A 25,594-nucleotide genomic window follows, 5' to 3' on the forward strand; every position below is an offset into this window, starting at 1 on the left:
GGCAGTATAACCCTTACAGTGGATTTACACTTCTTCAGTCAACACAGAGTAGAAGAAGAAGAAGAAAATGGCGGAACGAGGCTACAGTTTCTCCCTCACCACATTTAGGTAAACTTGATCAAAATTGCCATGAAACTTTAAAATAGCATCTAAACTTTCATTCTGAAGATATTGTTAAACAGCAGTTTTATAAACTGTATGCACTGTTTCACATTTTGAAAAAGAGTGTTTTTGGGGTCCATTGTAGTCGATGCACTGTCATTGCGGGTATAGTGGAATGAATCGGCTAACTGTTGCTAACGTGTTTCTAAATGAAACACTAAAGTGAATCTTTTCTTCTAATGGCGATGATAAAATCTCACCAAATCGTTTTCATTTCTGCGCGATTTACTGAATAGACCGAAACAAGTCCCGTTTACATGCTACATGTAGCCTAACGTTAGCTTAACGTTAGCCACATTAGCTCAGATGAGTCGGTTGTTTTAGCTTTTGCTTTCAGTTTCGTCTGTGTTAATCGGGATAAACTACATATTATTTGCATGTAGCTTTGTGGATTGTATTCCGTCTCGCAGCTTAGTACTGCAGCATCATCATCATCATGTGTTTCTTCCTGCAGCCCTTCTGGCAAACTGGTCCAGATTGAATATGCGCTGGCAGCTGTAGCAGCCGGAGCTCCTTCAGTCGGCATCAAAGGTATGAAGGAGTTCTTCTGGTGATGAGTGGATCAAATACAACCCTACACGGGCCTTTGAAGATTATTTCATCTCTGACAAAAGAAGTGACAAACTTTTGAATTCAGAAGCTTTGATTAATTGAGGAAATATAACATATTAGTTTGTCTGATTGTTATCAGAGGATGCAACAATACTGTATTATGCTCAATTGCATTCATTAGCATTAACTAATGTATTGCCAATCCGTAAGCAGTTGAAGGCATGTGAAGACGCTGGTTGTGATGTTCTTTCATTTTCAGCTTCCAATGGAGTTGTCCTGGCAACAGAGAAGAAACAAAAGTCCATTCTGTACGATGAGCAGAGCGTCCATAAAGTGGAGCCCATCACCAAACACATAGGCATGGTCTACAGCGGCATGGGGCCCGACTACAGGTGGGGAAGTGAAAACAAAACACCAGCATCTCGGGTGTCTTAACTTTGGACAAGCAATATCTGTGTGATGCCCAACCGTTTTTAAATGCACTACAGAGAGGAAGATGTTTGTTGATTGATCAGAAGCAGATAAAACGACAATATAAGCCGTATCGGGTTTATTATTTTTGGAGGGTTTGCATATTATATCATCATTCAGGACTTTGTTGGCTCTGCATGTGAGACATCTAGGAGATGCCACCAGAGTTTGTCTGACTACTGAACCTCATTGGTTGTGTCTTCCTTGCAGGGTTTTAGTGCGACGAGCCCGGAAGTTGGCCCAACAGTACTTCCTGGTTTACCAGGAGCCAATCCCCACAGGTCAGCTTGTCCAGAGAGTGGCCTCTGTAATGCAGGAGTACACACAGTCTGGGTGAGTATTCACAAAGATGCATTAATACACACATTGCTACTAGACACATCACCTTATAGTTGGTATCTAATCTGTGTTTACTTTAATGTGTGTTCTCCAGTGGGGTGCGTCCGTTTGGTGTTTCATTGCTGATAGCTGGATGGGATGAAGACCACCCCTACCTGTTCCAGTCAGACCCCTCTGTATGTTGTACTATTTTACATATTTGTTAAATAATGTTTGTCTTCAATTACTTTACTCTTTTCAGCTCAAATTTATTATTATTTTCTATTAAAAGAGCTTTGACAGCGGACTAACCCTGCCTTGCTGTAATAATACTACTCATCAATCCCCTTATGGAAATTAATACTTTTATATTCATGAGATGTCAGGGTGGTTAATTGCTGTTACCCACTCCAAATACTTGTTAGTTATATATATTTTTGTAAGTATTGGATTTCGTTGTACATCCTGTCTGCTTGGAGTGTGTCCAGCACTTATTCCAGCTTTGGTCTTTATGTTCTGTGAAGCTCTGGGCCCGGGTCGCATCGGGGCCGTCACAGAAGCATAACTTTTATCTTTGTGTTTCTGACTGGCAGGGCGCATACTTTGCATGGAAAGCCACCGCCATGGGAAAGAACTACGTTAATGGAAAAACATTCCTTGAAAAAAGGTAAGATTTTACAGTAAAGAGCATCTTTTTGTTGAAAAGAATAAAATTATTTTGCGAACAGCAAATGTATACATGTGTGAGATTAGTACTTTTGACATTCAGTGGCCAATCTCCAACAATCTGTATGTTTATGATGGCTATCACATCGATATGAACTCGGTTGTAAAAAAGACTTACACAACTGATATAAAACAACTATTTGTACAGTTTAAGGCACTTTCAATGTTGCTGCAGATTGATTTAGAGCCCCAGTGTGGAAGCCTTACTATCCAGTTAAATTTAATTTGTAGTTGTCACACAAGGAAGATGAACCAGGGCGGTAACTTCTTCCCTACACTTCTGGAAAACCATGAGACGTTTTACTTGAGGCTCGGTGTATAGGACCTGATTCTCATGAGGCATGCTCCCAGTAAATTACTTTTTGTGACTTAAGGCCCAATTCTGACGACCATCTTGCCAAATACATGACAAAAATAAATAAATTTTCATAATAAAGCGAGCTGTAAATATACCTCTGTCAGCTATAATGATAAATATAAAATAAATATGCTGCTCACCCATCACTGCCTGCCATTATAAATACAAATGTTATGTATTCAGGGCCATAATTCCTCCCCACCAGCTTCTACTGGTGCAGGGTTGTCACCCACACCACTTTTAGGTTCAAAAACAGGTCACTGCATCCAACGTTAGCTATGCAACAATAGTTGTGTCTCTACCTGATTATGTGTCGTTATTGGTGTGGTATATTTAAACATAACTGGTCGTTTATGTATTCCATTTTAATTTGATGTTTTGTTTTTTTTCAATGAGAATTCTTGAATATATATATATATATATAGAGCTTTGTAAAGGACCCTGCAATTGTGTAACATTTATGCAGTACCTCATTTGCCCACTAGATGGCAGCCCAGTGGTTGTGAATAGCTGATGTACAATTCACCATGGATGCACATAGTTGAGGTGTTTGGTTCAGTGGACTCACAATAGTTACTTGATGCACACTACACAGGTTGCTTGATGACCACTTTGTTTTTGTTCTCCAGGTACAACAACGATCTGGAGTTGGAAGATGCCATCCACACAGCCATCTTGACATTGAAGGTACGATGTTTGTTCTAAAAATATACCAGAGGTATGGAATCCATCTCATTTTATTATCAGTCATTTATACTCTCCTGTCTTTGTGTTTCAGGAGAGTTTTGAGGGTCAGATGACGGAGGAGAACATTGAGGTGGGGATCTGTAACGAGGCCGGCTTCAAAAGACTCACCCCAGCGGAGGTGAAGGACTACCTGGCAGCCATCGCGTGAACATGACCTCCCTGATGACGGGGCTCTCTGGCCACATTTCAAGACGTAACAGCACAGTAGCCAACAGTGTCACGTTATTGTAGACCAGTTATTCAGAGAGTTTGGCCGCATTGTGTTTCTGTCCTGAAAACATGAGCGGCTATAACTTCACTATAATCCAAATTATTAATTAATTAAATTATGAGCTGGTAGAATCAGACCTCCTGTTTAGGATTATGCCCAGACCTAATTTACTTGAAATGACATCCTTTTGTGTGCATGTGCACAGCTCATGTGGTGTCCACTCACAACTGAACTGACCAAACTCCGTTAGTTGCTGTGAGATGGCAAACTCATTTTTATCACATAAGTAATTGACTTTGTTGTCAAACACATGTGACGTGTGGCAGTTGGCTGCTGTGCATATGAACAGGAATGTGGCCTCTGATGAGTGAAATCTCAAGTCTTTCATTGAATCCTTCAATTTTCCTATTTCTCATTACTGTTGCAAAGGCAATGCTATCGGATTACAAATCGACCACTGTTGCTTTACGCATGTATTCAAAATATGATTACTTGTAACCGTTGTGACAAATGCCCTTTGGATGAACACAAATGAAAACATTAACATGGTAATGAGGCTAACAGTTATTTCATTAGTATCTCTCAAACACTAGTAATTATCATCAATAAAAGGGAGGAGGCAATGGAAAGCTTTGTGATTTTACAGTTAGGATCTGGTTGCCTGTACAGCAGTTTTACACAATGTACTTTTTTTCAGGCTAGAAACAATTCTAGAGTTTGTATTTTCTCTTCTGGTATCTGTCACTTATTCAAATAAAAGATGAGCTGATATTGACTCTGTTTAAATTAATATGCTTTTATTTGGAAGTCAGTTTCTAGCAATTTCATCGTTAAATGTGTAAAACACAAGCTCTCAGTACATCATTTGTGTGTACATAATGAGCGCGCGCTAGAGTAGTTGGTAGAAGAACACGCTCTAACATCAACCGGCACACCTTTTCAAATTGTATTTGTATCCCTCCGCCCACGTTATGTATAAACAAATATACCACGACTGATATAATGACAACAGCACTCAAATAGTGAAATGGGCTGCATCGTAGTTGTGTTAAAATCAGTTAAATATACAACCACTTAAACATTTGGCCTTCTTTAACAGTTTTGCTAAGAGATCTATCTTTCCTGGCGGCAGCTCTTATCCCCTTAAGTCATAACCTCTGACGACGTTTGTGGCGCCAGAAATCAACGGTTTGGTGAGGAGCTCGTGTTCGTCAGCTGGTGGTTAGAAACCGTTATCTGTGCTATGTTGGAGGCACCGTAAACATTGGACAGTTCAAGGCAGAATAGCGGGTAGTTATCCGTGGTTCGTGCTGGTATACGGTCGGTTTGGAGTCAAGATGGTGATACTACGCAGCAGCAGCGGCGGTACCGGAGCTCAGCCGATGGCCACTACTCCGAAGAGGAGGTCGATGGAGTTGGAAACAAGCTCCGAGTTTCTGTCGCTAATTCCCGCGTCGCAGAGGAAGTCCGGCCGGCTGACCCGGTCCTCCCAGGCCCTGGAGGACAGCTTCAGCAGTCTGGAGAACAACTCGGTGAATGTGAGCATTAACACCCAGCTGGTGAAACAACTAGACCACCATTTAGTTATTGTATAAATTATCCATGAACAGAACTTTGCTGTGCTACTTTTGCTAGCGTGCTAAGCTAACTAGCCACCTTGTCACTTAACGTTACCGACAGATGATTTGCATGAGCACTTATAGTCCCTGCTGACATTTACCTCAAACTCTCATGTCTATTGACACAGCTAGACCATTCATATTGTAATGTTTGGTTCAGTGTCATGGCCATATGCCAATGTTATAACTCTATATTACTAGACTGTCAATAGGCGAAATGCCTCAACGTTAGATGTCATAAGTGTCTGTTAATGGGGTGTGTTTCATGTTTTTTTGTGGAGGTAAGGGGTCTGTTCATTCATTCTTTTGTTAACTTTGTATCAGGGTTAACTGTTACTTCATAATAGAAACAAATTAACATAAAGACATGAGGTTACTGATAATGTCACTTGTTAATATTGAGGATTCAATAATAATTACTTTACACTCCTTCTAAGTCAGTACACATTTTAGGGATTCATAGTGGTAGCTGGTTTTTAAATGTGTATCCTGTACACTTCAGGTTTGCACAGACTTAGAAGTTCAGTCCATGTTTAATTTGAATTTCTAATTCAATCAAGCTGACACTTATCAGTTGTACATATGCAGTAAACTTTAAACTCACAATGTTTCTGTGCCAGGGACATGCTGATATGAGGCCGGATGAGGGAAGTGGACCTCATCACTTTCTCAGGACCCGAGGACAGAGAGTTAAACTAGAGGTCTCTTTTGCTGACATGGAGCCAAAGACCAGCTCCCCTGTGAATGAAGCCAACACTGTAGAAGGATGCCTCAGGTAACACAGGCCCACTTACTTTCATGTTATTGATGCGCTCAACCTGCTTTTGTGTGTCTGTTTTTTTTTTTTTTTAGTGTGGCAAAATGTGAGTCAAAAGATTCTTTGGAACCTGAATGTTATTAATTGTTCAGAGTATTTTCTAAATTTTTTACGTTGGCTCTCCAAATATATGCTTACAATATCAAATTTGATGGGAGTGTAAGATTTGTGCACATTTTAAACACTCGCATAATAAGAATATACATGAGGAATTAATTTTAAATGTTTTTGCTTCCTTTTATCTTCAGGAAGTCTTCCAGGCTGCAGAGAGAGGGGAAAACATCCAGTGACAAGCAGCAAGCAGGTACATTTAGCTACAGTGTCATTTCTTTACAAAGAGCACTGGAGAGCTTAAATGACATAGCACACAACGCATGTTTAGCAGCATTTAGTGTTTTGGAGGGTCTATACTACGACTAAGCTGACAATAACTGTTTCCGTTGCCCCAGATGTTCCAGATAAGGTGGAGGGCTCATCCACTCCCAAGAGGAGTCGATTTGATCTACAGAGCCGAGAAGAGGAGGAGGAAGAGGATCGCTCAGTGCGACGTAGTTCCCGAATCACCAGATACAAACTGGATTCCCGTAACCAGTCAGTGCTCTACGACCGCCTCATCACCAAGTGAGTTCAGCAACAATCACTCGAGCTTCGTTTGGCTCCTACCTCACTGCTTCAGTTCAAAATACAGCTGATGCTATTACCTCAAGTAGTATCTAACAAACATATTGACATACACACACAGTAGGCTGTGGGTGTTTATTTTAGAGATAAACTTTGATGAAATCTGATAGTTTTTTCCTCTGATTGTCTCTCAGCACTGCTGAAGCTGTTCTCCAGAAGATGGACGACATGCAGAAGATGAGACGCAGAAAGAGGAGCAGAGATAGGGACAATGAAGAAGAGGTAAAAAAAAAAATCCTTTTTTCATTTCAAGCTCTATGTTGCATTGTGTGATCCTTGTGTTTATGTTGACAGCAGGTGATTTTGCTGTGTGATAATGCTGAACAAGCTTCTAAACTGTGAATGAATCAGCATTTGACCCGTTTCCTCTCAGCAGCTCGGTATGTACACCAGGGCCAGAATGACCAGGTCTCTGAGGAAAGATGTGGAGACTAAAGACACCAAGGAAGAGAACCACGGTAAGATGGTCTAAAATTAATTCAGAATATTATACGCCTGAGGTCTTCAAGTTACTGCAGGGCATACTTCAGACATGAGTGACACGTTCTATGGGCTATCCCTATGTAACATAATCAAAAGCAGAATTGTTTGAAATATTTATTCTACCTCTTTTCTTAATTCACAGGAGGGGATGAGGAGGATCACAACAAAGAGGAGGGGGAAGATGTACAAGAAGAAAATGATGAGGAGGAAGGGGAGGAGGAAGAAGATGGGGATGGCGAGGACGAGGAAGAAGAAAATCAGAGGCGTTATGACTTCAGACAGCGAAAGACTGTGGTTCGCTACCAGGCCCCACAGGATGGTACTGCATTTGTTGTTCGATCGTATTGTTTAAATGGCAGATATGCTTCTGGAAACGCATGAGAATGACAGTTGGTCGTAAATGTTAGGTCATTTCCACCAGTTTGTTTTTTTATTTTGTGTTTTTAGTTTCCACAAATATTACAACTGATAGCATTCAAGTTGGTTTCAATTACATAATTGAAAATCTTAGCGTACCCCTATTTGGCAGGTACAAATACATCCATGCAGAAACTGGATGAGTCTTTAGAACTCTTAAAGCAGATTTGGCACAGGAGAAAAAGGATAAATGACATTCAATACTTGGTCTTTCTTTGTTGAATCATTTGCGAAAGCTGAATCATTGTTTGGAATGAATTCATCCTGTTAATTACTGTACTTAAGCCTCTGTTAGCATTTTAATAAAAATTATCGGGTTTGATGATGTCTGTCATTGTATCTTAGAGCCCAGGAAGCGCAGCATGTACTTCGAGGACCACTCGTCTCCTACCAGACGCAGGTTTAGATTCAGCTCCACGGCCCCCAGGAGCCCCTACACCAGGAGAAGAACCAACAGGTTAGTATGAGCTCACACACCTGCAATCATCAGCCTTTGAGAAACAAAACATCTACTATCAAGGGATCTGTTTCCTCAGTAACACTTGATGTTCTGACGAATACATTTTGAAATACTGTTTGAAGAATCGCAACCATCACACCGCTGTAGGTCATAGCGCTGTCTCTAGTAGCCACTGGAATTACTGCATGTAAAATCAATCCCAACATTTATTTTTTTCCCTCTTTTTTTCTGATTCTCTCCATCCCACCCTCAGGAATAGTTCTGAGAGGTAAGACCCTCACTGCTTGTCCATGTTGGTGTTTATAGTTAGTGCTGTCTGTCTTTACTAGCACTGTTGTCAACTTGGTAACAAAGAAAGACCCGTTGTTGGAAAGCTGACTTTCTATTAGCCAGTGTTCTTGATTTATTACATTAAGTATTGTTCAGGCAGTGTCATGCATGGTGATGTCACTTGAAGTGGTTGGTTATTACTGTGTATTTGTGTATATATATGAAAACTGCAATACTTACTAATGAGTGGTAATAGTGTTGTGTATGTTTGTTTTGTTTCTTTGACTATGTGTATTGTGCCTACTCACTAGCGTTGATTCTTTTCTTTTTTTTGCTGAGGACAACATAACAAAAATAAGCTTAAAAGAAAAATAAACAACCATTATGTAAATTTGGTCGGGATTGTCAGTTATTGATAAGCTGATAGTCATCATGATTCAGATAGGGCGAGAGATAACGTTGCTTCTTTTGCCTTCGCAGAAGAAGACACGCCATCCACAGTAGTGACTCTACTTCTTCATCTTCAGACGATGAGAAATTCCAGAGACGGAGAAGTAAGAACAGGAGCTTATCAGTCAACAGGTGAGAACAGCAGTAGCTGTCACACAGTACAGGTACAGGTTGACGACACAAAGTGTTCTTCAGCACATGGGTGGAACACAAAGGTGGTGACTGACGGATTAAAGAGTAACTATTGAAAAATAGGTCAACAAAATGTATAATTCTCAACCAGAAAATGTCTACTGTCATTATTTATTTAATTTATCTCTGGATTAATAGACGACTCTTTTGAGAAACAAATCCAGCTTGATTACTCTTTGTTCCCTTAATGATAACAACCTACATGCTTCCATTACCCACCGTCCTGTCCTTTCATTATTTCCTATAATAATTTACAATGATGGAGTAGGACCACTGACTTATTGTGGTTGATTGTAAAAATATATAATATTTTAGATTTTTTTAAAAGTCTATTTCTGTTTTCTATGTTTTTCCTACAGATGTCTGCCGATGAACCTTGTGAAAGACGACCTGCTGGGTATCCACAAGGACAGGATGAAGATTGGAGCCAGCCTCGCTGATGTGGACCCCATGCTCATCGACAAGACGGTAAGCTGCATCTATAGATAGAGAGTTGCCCATGAGTCTGTGTTGAGTTGATGGTAAATATTGCATCGACGTAAACGTATACACACACACATAGCACTTCAAAATAACAAAGTAGAGAAAAATACCATATTTGTTTGAATAGATATGAAGTTGAATGTAACCTTTTGAATGGTAATTACTGAAGATATAAAACAAAGCCTTGTATTCCTGCTAATACAACACTGATAAATGGGTTATTGTACAGTCAGTAGTTGTATTTTGAGCAAACAATCTAAACCGAACACCTTTTGTCATCCAGGTGCGGTTTGAAAGCATTGGAGGTTTGAGCAAACACATCTCAGCGCTGAAGGAAATGGTGGTGTTCCCTCTCCTCTACCCAGAAGTCTTTGAGAGGTTCAAGATACAGCCTCCCAGGTAAACAAACGTGTGATTATGTGGTTAAGCTTTTATTTTACATTCATGTAAATTCAATCAATATCTCATTTACTATGTCTTTTTAAGAAACACCCAAAAAGAATAGATGTATGATGTCCTCTATTGCTTTCAAAGAAGTTATTTTCCCAACATCCCAAGTTGTAATTTTTTGCCAGATCAGTGGAAAGAGCTTTGTCATTTTTGTTAAAGCTATTTAACCCTCAGGTTGTCAAGTCTCTTCTCTACCACTTAAGACTTTGGTTGGATTGTAATGGCTGTTTAATAAAATCCCCACTATTTTTCTTCGTCATATTTCCTCTTGTCTTTAGGGGCTGTCTATTTTACGGTCCTCCAGGCACAGGGAAAACCCTCGTAGCCAGAGCGCTGGCCAATGAGTGCAGTCAGGGCGAAAGAAAGGTGTCCTTCTTCATGAGGAAAGGAGCTGACTGCCTCAGTAAGTGGGTGGGAGAATCTGAGAGACAGCTGCGACTGCTTTTCGACCAGGTAAACCAAACTCCTCATCAACATACAATACACTTTTTGGGATGGATGGAGATTATCCGTTTTATTCCCCGTCTTCCTGTTGTCAAGCTAACTCACTAGATTTTGACACATTCACTTGTAGATTAGGATAAACTAAGTAAATTGCTTCACATTATCAAGTATAGGGTCTAAATGTAATGCAATCTGCAACTGATTGAATTGTTTCTAGGCGTACCAGATGCGTCCGTCCATCATCTTCTTTGATGAGATTGATGGTTTGGCTCCAGTCAGATCGAGTCGCCAGGACCAGATCCACAGGTGAGCAGCACCCGTGTCCCTAATGTTGTTGGGAGTTCACTTACTTTTTCATGGATACTATGATACTGTTGAAAAAGAAACCAAAATAATTTGACTCTGTGCACTGCTGTATTTGTCACCGGTAGGTAGTGTTGACAAGGTAGAAAACGTAATCTTAAGTCTTTTTCTCTCCGTGTAGTTCCATTGTGTCGACCCTGTTGGCTCTTATGGATGGACTAGATTGTAGAGGAGAGGTTGTTGTGATAGGAGCTACAAACAGACTGGACTCCATCGACCCCGCACTGAGAAGACCGGGGCGCTTCGACAGAGAGTTCCTCTTCGGCCTGCCAGACAGAGAGGTGAGAAACTAGATAGCCTTGAACGCTTGGCAGAAATTAAACCATAGAGAGAGAATTGACATGTGAAATGATTTTGTGCTAAAACAGTCGAAGCCTTTCAGCTTGGAAATGTAGGATATGAACTTGCTGTGATCTTATTGTATGGCAGGCGAGAAGGGACATTCTGAAGATCAACACCAGACAGTGGACTCCACCGCCCTCCGACACCTTTCTGGAAGAATTGGCAGATGCATGTGTTGGTATGTTTGCATTATAATGGGGGCAAAAACAGTGGTCCAACAGCTTGAAAAATGCATATCTTGCTAAAAATAACAATTGCACTAATTTAACTTGGGATACACATCAGAGAAAGACATTTTTATTCTTTTAGTGCAACATCTACTGGAAGTGATACTGGTATGAGGCCAGGACAAAACCTGCGTCTCGGAACCAAAACTATTCTTTATCTCCTTTCAGATCATTTCAATAGGAAACACTGGCACACATTCGTACACGCCCACAACTACAGACTGTATACTGACTGTCTGTTTTTGTTTGCCAGGTTACTGCGGAGCAGACATTAAGGCAGTTTGTTCAGAGGCTGCCCTGTGTGCATTGCGGCGTCGCTACCCACAAATCTACTTCTCATCACAGAAACTTGTGCTTGATGTCAACTCCATCGCTATCACAAGCAAAGACTTTATGTCCGCCATGTCCAAGATGGTGCCTGCTGCCCAGAGGTATAACCCAACTAACTGGAAAATAAAGTGTAAAAAGGATGCTTACATTTTCAGTGCCTTCTTCTTGCATAATATGGTTCTTAAGTAAATATGTTAATTTTGATTCTTAGGGCAGTAGTGTCACCAGCCAAGGCCCTGATACCTGCCATTCATCCTCTGCTGAGCGCCACCCTACAGAACATCCTCCAGACTGTCATCAGACTGTTCCCGCATGCTGAGCAGGGCTTAAAGAGGAAGAGAGAACGAGGTGCAGTCTTGCTTTGGCTTTTTCCTCTTGCTCTGTTTCACATTTGTTTATTCTGGCCCTCGTCATGTCTGTTCATGGGCAAATTAATTCCCTCTTTGTCCATAAGTAATTACAGATTGACTGTTGATTTGGCAACAGCTTTCGGGGCATCCGGAGTAACTGCTATACTGTGTGTTTATTTCCAGGTGCGGCCGGTCGAGTGTCTGAGGATGATCTGATGTTCAGTGAGGAGGAGGACTCAGAAGTCTGCTCCAGTGGACAGACCTCTCACTCCCAACTCCAAACACCTGCTGTTAAGGGACTCCTCAGCCTCAACGGGTTTGTTAGCCATTTTTTCAGGAAGGAATGTTAATGCAGGAGTCTTTATTAAGAAATATTGTTTCACATGATTTTCAATCAAAATGTTGGTCGTAGTTATATTCACGGGAAAACACTGCTGATGTATCTTCTGTATTTACACTTGTGGTCTTGGGTCTTGTAGTTGTCTCGCTTCTATTCCCTTAATCTTTGCTTTACTTAAGAAGTGCTGCGAGCTGTCTGGTATCCCAGTGAACCAAATCTTTTTGAAGGTCTTTTAGGCTAATGAATGAGTCCTTTCCTACCACTTACCCATCTCAGTGTCATCTCTCGGTGTGTAGGAGTGTGCTGAACCACCCAACCTCCTACCGTCCCAGGCTGCTGTTGGAGGGCAGACTAGGTTCAGGTCAGAGCTCCCACCTGGCTCCTGCTGTCCTCCACGCTCTGGAGAAGTTCACTGTGTACACATTGGACATGGCCGTGCTGTTTGGAGCCAGCGCAACTGCACCGGAAGAGACTTGTGCTCAGGTAAATGAGACACCAGTATACAAAAGAATACACGGTTTAATTATTATTAATGTACATATTTAGGAACATTTAGCAGCTAATGACATGTCCTAGAATTGGGTCCTCAACGTTTAAACAGGCCCCTGATCCATGAGAACTGAGGTAGTCTAGATGTAGTCTCTACTTTTGCAGCCTTGTCAAATTCAGTGTGTTCTTTTCAGTGGACCTCACTGGCCAAAATGGCTGCCATAGTGACTGTAGTTCATGGGCCCCACCTCCTTACATTGTGGGCAGTGGGGATAAATATATACTACTGACAAATACTTGTATGAAAGAGCCATGTTGATGGCAGGTGTGAATGAGCCATCGTGTTACCAAAAGTGATGTCTAGAAGCTGCTTATTTTTTATGACCAGCATATGTAACCTTGAAATGTTTCCTTCTTTTTTTTCACTTCACTTAAAGTTATTATCAGGAACTTTTAAGTGGTTCTAAAATACCTCTACATGACCAACACAAGTAACTGAGACCATCAGCGAGAAGCTGGCTATTTCTATATCGTTATTCTAAATGCTTGTCATCGGTGCCACCGGGTCAGATTCTGGCAAAATCAGATGAAATCATGCAGGTTCACCAGAAACTTCCTTCAGCTCAGTCTCCAGTGGGGCCTCTGTACAGTCTTCTCTCCACTCTCTCATTTCCTCACCATACCTTTTTGATTTAGCCTTCATCGTCCCATCATGTTCTGTGAAAGAGCAACTGTACTGTTTGCTCAATTGTTGACATCCAGATTTTGCACACAAAAAAACATCCCATTCATTATTGTATTATGTGTTCTGCAGATCTTTGTTGAAGCAAAGCGGACCTCTCCCAGCATCCTGTACATCCCTCACATCGGACAGTGGTGGGAAACAGTGGGTCCGGCCTTAAGAGCCACCTTCCTCAGCCTGCTCAGCTCCATCCCTCCCTTCACTCCTATACTGCTTCTGGCTACGTGCAACCTGGAGTATGACCAACTCAGTATGGAGGTATGGAAACGAGGAGTGATGTCCTGTTGACTTAGAGTGTTGATACATGAGGACACATCATTTAATACATTATTGTGGTGTGAAAATAATATGTCAATAAGTCTGATTTTTGAAAAAGGATTTTCTCTAACAGATGGACACAATACTCCTCTATAAGTCTTCTCTCTGCTTTCCCTTTTCTTGTATCAGGTGCAGGAGTTGTTTCGGGTGGAGTATGGAGAGGTTTTCCACGTCCAGGTCCCCACCAGCAGAGAAAGAAAAAACTTCTTTGAGGATCTAATCCTCAATCAGGCGGCCAAGGCCCCTGCATCAAAAAAGAAAGCTGGTGAGAAATATGACTGTGTGATCTATTGTTAAAGTGGACTTTAGTCCTGCTTAAACTCAGGGCTAGCATAGCATTGTTCAGGGTCCATGCTTGTTCTTATGGGGGAAAAGTATATTATCCTTTTTCTTCTTCTTTACCAGCTTGGTTTGTCAGCACAGCTGAGTAGGTTTGACATTTCGTTGATATGCGATGGACCCATTACACCTATTAGCTTTAAAAAATGCCTGAAAAATGTTCATTAAACCTGCCATGGATGGAGAGAGAAAATGGGAAGATGGGCAACAAAACGGAACAGAAGATAATTTGTGTCAGGGATTTTTGGGGGTGAAAAAGAACATGCTGGTATTCACATCCAGCCCGACTAGAGCAAAAAAAAAAGCAATTCAGGTGGAAGATGGCTGCACACTGAAAGTCTGTATGATATTAATGTTGAGTGATGTGTTGAACTATGTTGGTTACATTCACATCTATCATCATTCCACTTTCTGAAGTACTCAATGCATTGGAGGTGCTTCCTGTCGCCGCTCCACCTCCCCCACGTCAGCTGACAGAAGAGGAGACCCGGAGACTGGAGGAGCATGAAGAAGACACCCTCAGGGATCTCCGCCTCTTCCTGCGGGATGTCACCAACCGCCTGTCATTGGACAAACGTTTCAAGGCTTTTACAAAGCCTGTGGTTTTAGAGGAGGTAGCTGTGCTATTACATTCTATTGTCTCATTTCATATTCCCTTTTAAAGCTCTACTATCCAGTGTTCAGTTTCATCCCTTTGCCCCACCGTTGTACTCAGAGCAGCCTCTTTGTCATGTGTTTTAGGTGCCAGATTACGCTGAGGTGATCAAGACGCCCATGGACCTGTCAACGGTTCTCTCTAAGATCGACCTCCATCAGTATGGGACGGTGAAAGAGTTCCTCCATGACGTGGATCTCATCTGGCAGAATGCCCTCGAATACAACCCAGACAAGGTCCCCTCAGGTACACACAGTGATCAGCAAAAAACATACTCACCATCCTCACAGAAGCATAGCCGTATTAATACTCAAAATAACCGACAAGTGTAATACGAACTGTTTGAACATAGAAGTTGCAGTGTTGCTCTTTTGTGTGTTTCCTTCAGACCGCCAGATCCGCCACAGAGCATGTGCATTGAAGGACACCGTCCATGCCATCATCAAAGATGAACTGGATGAAGATTTTGAGAAGATTTGTGTGGAGACCAAAGCGTCACGCAGCACAAGAGGTAAAGGCTGTTTTGTATTGGTGTGTGTGTGTGCAGGCGTGTAGTTGGAAGACAAATGTGATTAACTTAATTAACCGTGTCCTTGCCTCAAGGTTAGCCGCTGACTGACTCGGCTCAGTGGCCAAAACCTAGCGGATGATTTGAAAACCTTTTTATGAAGAATCCCGCACTGAGTTTATGCTTTTAATTTGATACTACTATACTCTGTTTCCCTCCTCACTTATTTTGTCATTGAGTCACTCGACTTCTCATAGAAATAACTTGAGCTTGCGTGCATTTCTCACCCATTTCTCTTCAAGTATGAATTTGTACATTTTCAGAATGAATAGTGTGTCACAAAGGTGTAAATTGAATTATTTTTTGACTACCTCAGAGTGCTCCACTGCCCAGTTTGCTCCCTCCTTCTACCACGTCCTTCCCAAGATCACTGACATAACCCCGCAAAGAGAGCCGGCTAGACCCACCGCTACGGTCACTCCCAACACAAGTGCCTCTGCTGTTACAAAGCCTAAAAACACAAGTAAAAATTACTGTAGATAACTAAATAAAATTATTTACTTAAAATATTTGTGTGATAGTCCTTTTAACGTCTTTTGTTCCTGCAGCCCAGAAGAAGAAAAGGCGAAAGAGTCGTTGGTCTACTGGCTTATATCCAAAGAAGAAGTCATCCTGCTCTCCTCACATGTCCAGAGATGAAGCACACGTGGGGTCTGATGAGGAAGATGGGGACGACGAGGACGAGGAGGTTGAGCAGGGAGGAGGAGCAGAGTGTGACGAGGGGACTGGAGGAGAGGAGGATCAGATGGTGGTTGATATAGAGTCGGGGCCTTCACCGGCCCAGGAAGGTAGCTTTGGGCCCACTGTGAAGGAACGGGACAGTCGAGCTGCTGATGATATGCTTACCCAGTGTGACACGGGGAAAGCAGAAAATGACGACCAGACACAGAATGAAATAGAAAGGGTGGATGAAGTTGTCACAGATCAACCAGGACAGTCGGAGGAAAACAAAATGTTGACAAAGGCACGAAATGACAACGGTGAAACCATTTCAGTTAACACTAATAAGGACAGCCACACTGAGACAGAACAAGATACCCAGGGGCAATCCAACACAGAGGAGAGCGGTGAAACTGAGAAATGTCCAACTGTAACACAGGCAGACGACAGGAACAACAAAGTAGTTACTGTCGAGGCGGCAGAGCAGAACAGCCCTGCTGAACCAATTGAGGTGGAAGCAACAGATACCTCAACCACAGACGTCTCTGCAGCTATCGGAGGAGAGGAAGACACAGGCGCAGGTTTGATATTAACACCATCTTACTTGCACTTAAAGCTTGGCTCTTTAACCTAAAGTGTAGAGAAATATTTAGGGTAATGCAGACCTCCACAAAAACTCTAGCTAATGAAAGTCAGTGGTGTTTCTAGAGATAGTAACTTCTAACCCCAGTGTTTCAGTGTGGTTGTGTCAGCAGACTGTCATCTATTACACTGGTCTAAACACTCTGCATGTTTTCTGTGTCTCAGAGAGGTGCGTGAGGCGCATAACTCGAGCTCTAAAGAGAGCTGTGCTGCAGCAGCAGGTGGTCGATGTGGACAAAGCTCTGCAGATCCTGCACCAGGAAACTCCTCCTCTGGTGGTGGACAGAGACAAATTACAGGTGTGGGATATGTGGCTTATTCTTTAGACTTTTTATAGTTCGTGGTCAGATGGATTTTCTTCATCTTGACCTTATTCATAGAAGCCTTTATAAACGGATGAAGACACATGGATACTTTGCATCATCCTTTTCTTTTTGACAACTAAAAAGGTAATCTGGATGTCATTCCTCTTTCTCTTGCCTTTCGTCCTCATTTCTTCAGGAGCTGCTGGAGAGAGTAGTGATCAAGACTGAAGGGTATGAGGTCGACAAGCTGGAGAAACTCTATGCTCTGCTCTGCCAGAGCGTCTATAGACACAGACGAGACTACAACAAAACTTCACTACTACAGGTTAGTATTGGACTGCACTGATGAGCAGATGTAGCCTTTTTTACTGGAGATATTCTGACTTGTCATAGCAAGAAGGGCACATGTCTAACTAACTAATAACCTCAATGATGATGTGTAATAAATGTCTGCGGTAAAGGAGGCTTGTCGTGTTTTATCATCGCAATGGTATCTAAGAGGAGTGAAATGTAATAACTACCGTAACATAGAATATTGCCATTGTTATTCAGTATTAATTAAATTAATATCTTATACTATTAACATACAGTAGATGGTTACTTTTGCCTGACCTACTTTATTGTTTCTAATCCTTTGTCCTTTCCTGCTCTTCTCATTTGATTAGGAGTTGAAACAAGAGATTGAAGACTTCTGTTGACTTTTCTACAGGAAGATATTTTTGTATACACATGCTCATAATCCTCAGCTATGTAAATATACATTGTTTCTATTTTCATAGAAATCTACAGGCACCTTTATTTGTGTGTTAGCTACATGTTTGTAGTACCTCTTTTGTTTATATTTAATTAAATGGGTTTCCTCTAAATGGTGTGACTTTTTGTGTGCTCATCACATCACCTTTGCTGAAACTTTTAGCAAACCCTCATTCACCAGACCACCACAGTGTGTGGAGGATTTGTATTAGAAAGTGTCAAGATGTCATCCCGGAAGAATCACTTGAGTTATCTTGTTTTGTGCACAGGGACCACACATTGTAACGTTTTAAAAGCCTGTGTTATAAACTGGGCGTCTGGTATGAGCCTGTTGCATGGGAGGGTCCAACAAGATACTATAAAGTTGCATTATGGGAAGTGTAGGATCCAGGCTTCTTGAAGTCTCACCCATTTAGAGACTAAACATCAGAATATATCTGCATCTGCTGCATCATTTTTGACATGTTCCCAGCTTAATGGAAATGCAATAATAAACTGTTACTCAAAAAGTGTGCAGTAAATCCCAGTTTTCTATCAGCCATAGATTGTGTCCTTGTCTGACGTCCATTTTCACTGCATTTGGGAAATACCAGTTCCATTTACACCCTAGTAATAACATCTTCCTGTGTTAGTTCATCTCCCGTGTTGATCGTTTTTAGTAGCAGGGGGATCCAAATAGATTTGACTTTGAAATGATCTACCTACAAAGTCAGCTATCTATAATTGCGTTTTATTTATGCGCAGGTATTAATATATACGTGTGGGAGCAAGCGGTTGAAATTAACAGAAATGTCTGAACTGCAACAAAAGATGTGATCAAGTGTCCGGAGAAGAAACAGTGAAGTCAGTGTCGTCCTCAAATGGCTTCTTATTCTACCCTGACAGGTCATGTCAGGACACGTTGGCAGACAGCCCGGTCGGGGAACGGACGAGTCTCCGTTTTAAACAACATTCGATAACACGTGGCTTTTTCTAGGCAACGCATTGCTCGAGCAACCTCCTAATAGTAAAATATTGTATATTTTTGCCAGATTTCCTAAATTGTTAGAGCACCGAGAGTCGCCGAGGAATGACGTCAGGACGTATCACATTGAATGATGACGCCTAGATCATTAAAAAAAAATCTGCCGTTAAAAAAAATATCAGAATTAGGTCAGCAAGCTAACGCAGTACAACGGCCACCCGATGACTGTGACTACCGTGTTTTGACTATAACTTTAACAAAGGCGCGACTCGGGCACAACATAACCTGAAAGAGGTGAGAGATGTCCGGTGTTTCCAGCATCTGCAGACGGAGACGTAGCCGATAGACCGGTCCGTCTGTCTGTCTGTCTGCCCGTCTGTCTGCCTCCCTCCGCTGGGTTTTGGAGACCCGCAAGCCCCAAAAACGTAAACGCTAGCTAGCTACTGTACCGAGTACCGGCCCGGCTGCGGCTGATGGTTCACCGGGAGAAGGAGAGACACCGACAGACTGAACCCGAAGCTCTCAGGGAATCACTTCTCGCCTGGACCGCCTGGTAGCAACACAGTGCACGTTTCAGTAGTTCCAGTAAGTTTACCGCCAGACATGATCAATAGTGATGACTGCCCCGGCTAACACCGGCTAGTTGGCCCACCTCACATACATGCTAGATGCCTCATAGCTAGATTAGATGTCCTCTTATTTTAATTTAATAACGTTACTTTAATCATTTGGTTTAGCTAGCGCACATCTCCAAATTGTTATTGATGTGCTAACTGTTAATCCTAATCTCACGATGGCAGCACAGCATAGAGTACACACAGTTAATAACGTTATTGTTACCACTGTGCAATCTATTTAACAGACTTCACCAGCACCAATGATCCTCAGGCATACTGCTGGGCTGTCTTGAAGACTGAAATCAAACATTAACAGTTACCAGACAATGTGTAACGTTAGTTAGAAAATGTAAAGCATATCCTGGTGTTGGTTGAATTAATCAGTGATATAATTTGGGGCCCTGCTAGTGTTGGAATATCAATTACCTGTCTTTTTGTGGGTTTGCCTTGTGATACATATTGAATGAAGGTTTGGGCGACAAGTCAGTATTAAAGTTCATGTCCATGTGGAATATTGTTTTAGGATTTTATAAAACTCTGCTGCATACGATGTAAAAATAGACAGAGCCCAAAGGACACATCTTCACATTGCTTGTTGTGTCTAACCAACAGTTCAAAGATATTCAGATGTACAGTTTTAGCTTTAAAATACCTCCTTTGTCTAAGTGACGCATATTTCCTAAAGGTATACAATTTCTACACATAGGAAGCAGAAAGGGAAAACTAGTCCCCACAGACGTGAAGCGGATTTTTATACGACTTATAACACCACAGGAGCTGCGTACGGCCAATCACCAAAAGGAGCATTTGAGAGTTTGCTATCTATGAAAGAAGTATCTGAGAATAACACTTCTCCCTTCTATGACATTTGCATATTTGTTTGGTTTCCTCCACCAGAAGTACGTAAATCAAGGACTCTTGCATGTGAACACAACCACGTAAGACATGTGAGCCTCGACACTTCTGTCCCAGATCTTCTTTACCGTGAGTAGAAGTAAACAGAGTGTGCTTTGACAATGTCAAGCCGCCGGAAATCGACCACACCTTGCATGGTGCTGCCCTCTGAAGTGGTGGAGGAGAAAACAGAAAGGACAAAGGAGGAAGAGGCAGAGGAGGAGGAGGAGGAGGAGGAGGAGGAGGAGGAGGAGGAGGGAAAGGTTAAAGAGGGAGCAGAGGAGGGGCCGACTGCAGAGGAGCTGGATCAGGCAGTAGTGGTCGTGCCCACCCCTCCAGATACAGGTACGATTCTGTTTGGCTTATTCTCCCGTGTGTAGACAACAATGGCCCTTTGTTAGCTGGACATATACATAACCTGTGTCAATGAATGTATTATTATAATCACAGATGAGCCCAGTGTCTCCACTGTAGAAGACAGCGAAGTCCTTGCTCCCTCCCTGAAGCGCAGCGCTACGAACCCTCCTGAGGATCTGAGCAGTGACCAGGAGCAACAGTGTGATACACCCGAAGAGGGAGGCGCAGACCCTGCAGCGATTGCGGCCATTTCCCTCAGCAAGACCCCCATTATGAGGATGAAGACCAAATCTGAACCCAAAAGGATCGCTGTTTCCTTAAAATCCACAGACGAGGCGGTTGAGGGTTTTGGAAGGGATCGCAAGGGAGAGGTTGAGGGAGATCAGGAGCCCATCGAAGCTCCTCTCGGGCCAATGACGCCCGTGGAGATGCTGCTGCACGACGCCATGAAGCTCGGGGGAGGCGGCTTGCTGGTCAGCCCGTACTCAGAGCAGCAGAGGAAAGCAGCCACTTTAAACCCCGCAGTTCTGCCTGCTGGCCTGGCACAGGTAGAAAGTCTTCTTAGACAAGAGTTTCCACGACTCATTACAGCAGCTGGTGTGTAAGAATACTCCAATACCCCTATCTGTGAAAGATTAATGCATGTTTCTAAACTAAACAGTAGCCTGCACTCCTAAATGCGACGGTAGGCTGTGGGTAATTGGTGGCCATAATGTTAAATATCCTCAACAGAGAGGTTAGATGTAAACTTCCTTGTCTTGTACAGAGACCCTTTGGCAGGACAACAGCTTGCCAAACAGAGCTCGAGCTGTCAGTTTAAAATTTCTTTTTATTTTGCCACTACGTAGCATTATCAGTCCAGACTTTTCTTAATCTCCTCCCTGTCTCTTCCTTTATTTCAGGTGCTTTCTGCTTTCCAGGCCCAGCAGAGTGCAGCAGCAGCAGCTCAGTCTCAGCTGATGATTCCCCTCAGCAGCATACCATCCTACAGTGCGGCTATGGACACCAACCCCCTGCTGGGCAGCACATACAAGAAGTTCCCTTACCCCTCCATGGCCGAGATCAGCAGCCTGGCAGCGCAGACACAGTTCACAGAGGAGCAGATCAAGGTAGGTGAAAGGTGACAAAGTATGTTGTGTTCACCCCCGTCTTTTACATCATAAAGCTACAAACAGAAGCTCCTTACACCGTATATTTATTTAGTTAAGAGAATGTAAGTCGATTTAATATTGCCTTTTTGCTCATTTTGTAAATGGTGGAGTCAAATGTACTCGATCTCCACCCAGGTGTGGTTCTCAGCCCAGCGGCTGAAGCACGGCGTGAGCTGGACTCCTGAAGAAGTTGAGGAGGCCAGGAGGAAACAGTTTAACGGCACGGTGCACACCGTGCCTCAGACCATCACCGTCATACCGGCTCATCAGCTCTCAGCCGCTGCCAACGGCCTGCAGTCCATCCTTCAGACCTGCCAGATAGTGGGCCAGCCCGGCCTGGTGTTCACACAGGTAGGTAAGGAAAGAAAACACGCCATATTGAACTGGACTCGGCTTTGACCTACCCTGTCTTGAACCCAGTTACCTTCAGACTGGTCTGAAATGCTTTCAGTGAAACCGGCTTGGATCGCCTGCTTTGGTTTTATTAGACTTTGTTTCGGCTGGTTTCATTTGACATGTCAGCCTGGTGTGAATTTGATTTAACTTGAAACAATGTGACTGTTGATATTTTTGATTGGACATGACTTTGACTTTTCCTACTTGCTATATGTCTGACACCTTTCCTCAAATATATTGAACCAGTTTAAACAGGCAGCAATGCCTTAAGAGTAAAGCCTTAATAGATCACATATGGAGGATACACTGCTGTCAGCGATGTTCCCTGAGCTGTGGAAGTAAACATTTTCTTTGGTTGCTTTTTCTTTGCATAAATTATGTTTTCATGAACATGGTGTGAATATCTGGACCCTGAGTCTGAGATAAAGTGTATATCTATTTATGTATCTAATAGTTGCCCATGTATCTCTTTATTAATTATTTTACCAGGCTATTAATGGTCATAAAATGCTGACCAGATTCACTGTTAGTAGATATGAGTAGTCTTTTGTGATGTTTCTCTAGTTTAATGTGAATGATCTTGCAGTAGGGCTGGCCAATACAAATCATATACTTTATATAGTTAACTCAGACTCATATTTTACAAATTAGAAGAGAAAGGAAATGTAAGTGCAGTGATACAAGTACATGGAAATATTATGACCGAAAACCGGTTTTAGGGTTTTAGGTAGATAATGCCTGCGGTCACGTTAAACTACAAATATGTTCCGGTCTTGCGATCCGTCTCATCCTCACATTCTCCGTGTCATTATTTTTCTGACTCTGTTAAGGTCGGCCCAGGGGGGCACCTTCCAGTGACCAGTCCCATCACTCTGACAGTGGCAGGGCTGCCCAGCCAGTCCCAGAGCTCCAGCAGAGTTTCCTGCCAGCCCACCCCAACAAACAGTGAGCTGAAACGGGCTACCACCATCCAGCCTCCCTCTCTATCTCCACAGGTAGGCACAGATCTGCGTGCTGCCTTTCGGGCAAATATTACATTTCTGTAGGTAAGTAATGTTTTGACCTCAGTCAATGCATACAATTACAACATTGTGTCTCTATCAGTTGTATGTAATGTGTGTCTGAACTCATCTGTAGCCATTTTGTCTTCGTCCTAGCAGGTATTTGGTACCCGTGTATGCGAAATGGCCCTGTAGAAAGAAACCCATATTTAACATATACATCTCCCCTCCCCTTTCTAAGGAGAACTCGGCCCTCAGCGCTGACGCATTCGGTTTGCGGCCCAAAAAGTCCAAAGAGCAGCTGGCGGAACTGAAAGCCAGCTACCTGAAGAACCACTTCGTCACTGACGCAGAAATTTCCCGGCTGATGAATGTCACCAACCTCACAAAGGGAGAGATCAAGAAATGGTTCAGTGACACCAGGTACAACCAGCGCAACTCCAAGAACAGCCATGTCATTGTTTTCCATGACGGAGGGGGCAGAGGAGGTGGCAGCTATGGTAACAACAATGCCAGCACCACCATTATTATCGACTCAAGCGATGAGACCCCCACATCTCCCCATCCTCCACGCACTCCGCCTGTGAAGGACAAGGAGACGCGGCCCAAAACATGGAATCCGTTCCCAGATTTTACTCTGCAGAAGTTTAAGGAGAAGACTCCGGAGCAGCTGGTGGTGCTGGAGGAAAGTTTTGAGAAGAACAGCATCCCATCAGATGAAGAACTGAGCCGCCTGAGGACAGAGACTAAACTGACCCGGAGGGAGATTGATGCCTGGTTCACTGAGAGACGAAAAATGCCTTCTGCCAGTACTTCCTCCCCGGATTCTTCAGAGGGAGGGAAGATGGAGGCAGACGGAGCGAGAGGAGGAGGAGGAGGCATTTCTTCTTATCCTTCTGCCTCTTCTTCTCGTAAAGGTAGTCAGACACCTCCCGGCGGTCGCAGTAAGCAGCTGCCCACCAGCAGCAACAAAGACATGAAAGATAAGAGTAAAAAGACTCCAGAGCAGCTCCATATTCTCAAAAGTGCCTTTGTGCGGACCCAGTGGCCCACACCAGAAGAGTACGACCAGCTGGCCGAAGAGAGCGGCCTCCTTCGGTCCTACATAGTCAGCTGGTTCGGGGACTCCCGGTACTCATGGAAGAACAGTAACCTGAAATGGTTCTTCCAGTACCAAAGTGGCAACGTCGAAGGGCCAAATGGCGGAGGAGGCAATAAAATGGGAAGCAGCAGCAGCAGCACCGGTCGAAAAAGACGCGGCCGAAATCGTGGGTGGGGGCGGTCCCGAACCAGAAGGCAGCCAAGAAGGTCCGCCTCCTCCAGTGCAGATGTCGATAGATCTCCCCCGCCAAAGAAGTTCAAGACTGGGAGGGAGATTCTGAAGGAGTACTACATGAAGCACCATTTCCTCAATGAGCAAGACCTGGATGAGCTCGTCACCAAGACCAACATGAGCTACGAACAGGTAATTACATGCTTTTTCATTGGGATGTGAGGATGTCAAGCAGCTTCCATTTGGCACTAAATACTTAATATTTAGATTTATTTAATATTTTGCCTCAAACAAACAAATGTTTATGATGCAATATACGGGATTTTTGAATTGTCTTTCAACGGCTTTCAACATGGCAATGGCTGAGCCGGCGGATTGCAGCTTTTGGCGCTAACATGGCAAACTATGGCAAAAGTGCTTGACGAATCAGAAATGTGTAATATGTGTCCTTTGGTGTCCTCAATGTTCGCTAGAGCTGTGCAGTCATCACACAGTTGATGCATTTCTCCCTCCGTCCAAAGGTGAGGGAGTGGTTTGCCGAGGTCCAGCGACGCTTGGACACGGGGGCCGATCCCTTCGTGGAGGCGGCTGCAGGAAGGACGGATGCAGGCGAAGCTGGAGAGGGAGCGGAGACGCAGGGAGAGGTGTCTGTGGCCAACGAGGAGCAGACCGGCACAGGAATGGGAGACGAGGATGACGATGAAGGAGATGAAGAGGAGGACGGCGGTGACGATACGGACGACAGTGAGGTTTGGGAGCCGTCACGTAGCGTCAGGAAATCCTTGACAGTCTCTGAAGACTAATGATTGTGGAAAACACGGTGAAACATTACGGAATGTTACAAGAGAAATAGTGGTATGATCAATGCTGGAAGACAGGTAGCTAAACCGAGTCTTTTTGCCGCTGATTTCTACTCATTTGCAACAATAATTCGCTGTATTTTCAAACTATTTCTCACATCACGTCCACATGAGACTAACATATGGACTATTAGCTTTAGCTCACTCTCGCTATACTTCTATTATTTACTGTAAGTAATGTATAACAGTTAAGACAAGAATCATGGTAAAGAAGGAATTTTTCAAAAACCCTAAGAGACCTTGCTTTGATAAAGCTAAAGAAAAAGTTACACAATATTTTGACAAAAGGAATACCATAAAGTGCAATCTTCAAGCTGAAGATGAAATCTGTTGTGATTAGATACCCC

The 25,594-nt window shown here is 43.0% G+C and overlaps 4 protein-coding genes and 1 non-coding gene across 9 annotated transcripts in view; all 5 read left to right on the forward strand.

The window, feature by feature from the left end:
- The first annotated feature begins 29 nt into the window (after positions 1-29).
- On the forward strand, positions 30-4,320 carry psma2a (proteasome 20S subunit alpha 2a). Its single transcript, XM_031876092.1, has 8 exons — positions 30-108; positions 617-693; positions 974-1,106; positions 1,396-1,518; positions 1,619-1,700; positions 2,097-2,170; positions 3,217-3,274; positions 3,366-4,320. The coding sequence occupies exons 1-8, from the start codon at positions 68-70 to the stop codon at positions 3,480-3,482; spliced, it is 705 nt and encodes a 234-aa protein (XP_031731952.1). The 5' UTR covers positions 30-67; the 3' UTR covers positions 3,483-4,320.
- Positions 4,321-4,424: 104 nt separating this feature from the next.
- atad2 (ATPase family AAA domain containing 2) lies at positions 4,425-17,847 on the forward strand. Of its 5 annotated transcripts, none has more exons than XM_031876081.1 (30): positions 4,425-5,083; positions 5,785-5,939; positions 6,230-6,285; positions 6,431-6,602; positions 6,797-6,884; positions 7,036-7,120; positions 7,288-7,464; positions 7,908-8,019; positions 8,276-8,290; positions 8,773-8,874; positions 9,294-9,402; positions 9,701-9,816; positions 10,146-10,320; positions 10,529-10,617; positions 10,796-10,955; positions 11,104-11,194; positions 11,497-11,674; positions 11,785-11,921; positions 12,107-12,239; positions 12,560-12,746; positions 13,567-13,752; positions 13,942-14,077; positions 14,569-14,765; positions 14,893-15,052; positions 15,195-15,317; positions 15,691-15,837; positions 15,923-16,615; positions 16,842-16,975; positions 17,178-17,306; positions 17,647-17,847. In XM_031876081.1, the coding sequence occupies exons 1-30, from the start codon at positions 4,883-4,885 to the stop codon at positions 17,677-17,679; spliced, it is 4,476 nt and encodes a 1,491-aa protein (XP_031731941.1). In that variant the 5' UTR covers positions 4,425-4,882; the 3' UTR covers positions 17,680-17,847. The 5 variants fall into 5 exon arrangements, with proteins under 5 accessions (XP_031731941.1, XP_031731942.1, XP_031731943.1 ...); XM_031876082.1 differs by having other exon boundaries at positions 7,039-7,120; XM_031876083.1 differs by having other exon boundaries at positions 4,425-5,077.
- Positions 12,913-13,047, forward strand: LOC116399178 (small nucleolar RNA SNORA5). The gene has a single exon (XR_004213809.1). It is a non-coding gene; the product is annotated as a small nucleolar RNA SNORA5 (small nucleolar RNA).
- Positions 17,848-17,933: 86 nt separating the features above from the next.
- zhx1 (zinc fingers and homeoboxes 1) lies at positions 17,934-25,588 on the forward strand. The gene is made up of 8 exons (XM_031876087.1): positions 17,934-19,283; positions 20,213-20,554; positions 20,660-21,114; positions 21,469-21,675; positions 21,853-22,068; positions 22,944-23,108; positions 23,356-24,579; positions 24,909-25,588. The coding sequence occupies exons 2-8, from the start codon at positions 20,332-20,334 to the stop codon at positions 25,188-25,190; spliced, it is 2,772 nt and encodes a 923-aa protein (XP_031731947.1). The 5' UTR covers positions 17,934-19,283; positions 20,213-20,331; the 3' UTR covers positions 25,191-25,588.
- The window catches only part of LOC116399156 (pentraxin fusion protein-like), a 10,076-nt gene continuing 9,596 nt past the window's right edge, over positions 25,115-25,594 (forward strand). The window contains exon 1 of the mRNA XM_031876089.1: positions 25,115-25,136. The gene's annotated coding sequence lies outside the window, so the exon portion shown is untranslated. The remainder of the gene's footprint in view (positions 25,137-25,594) is intronic.

The sequence above is a fragment of the Anarrhichthys ocellatus genome, unplaced genomic scaffold (genome assembly GCF_004355925.1).
Source record: "Anarrhichthys ocellatus isolate YVR2014 unplaced genomic scaffold, GSC_Weel_1.0 scaffold103, whole genome shotgun sequence".
NCBI classification, from domain to species: domain Eukaryota; kingdom Metazoa; phylum Chordata; class Actinopteri; order Perciformes; family Anarhichadidae; genus Anarrhichthys; species Anarrhichthys ocellatus.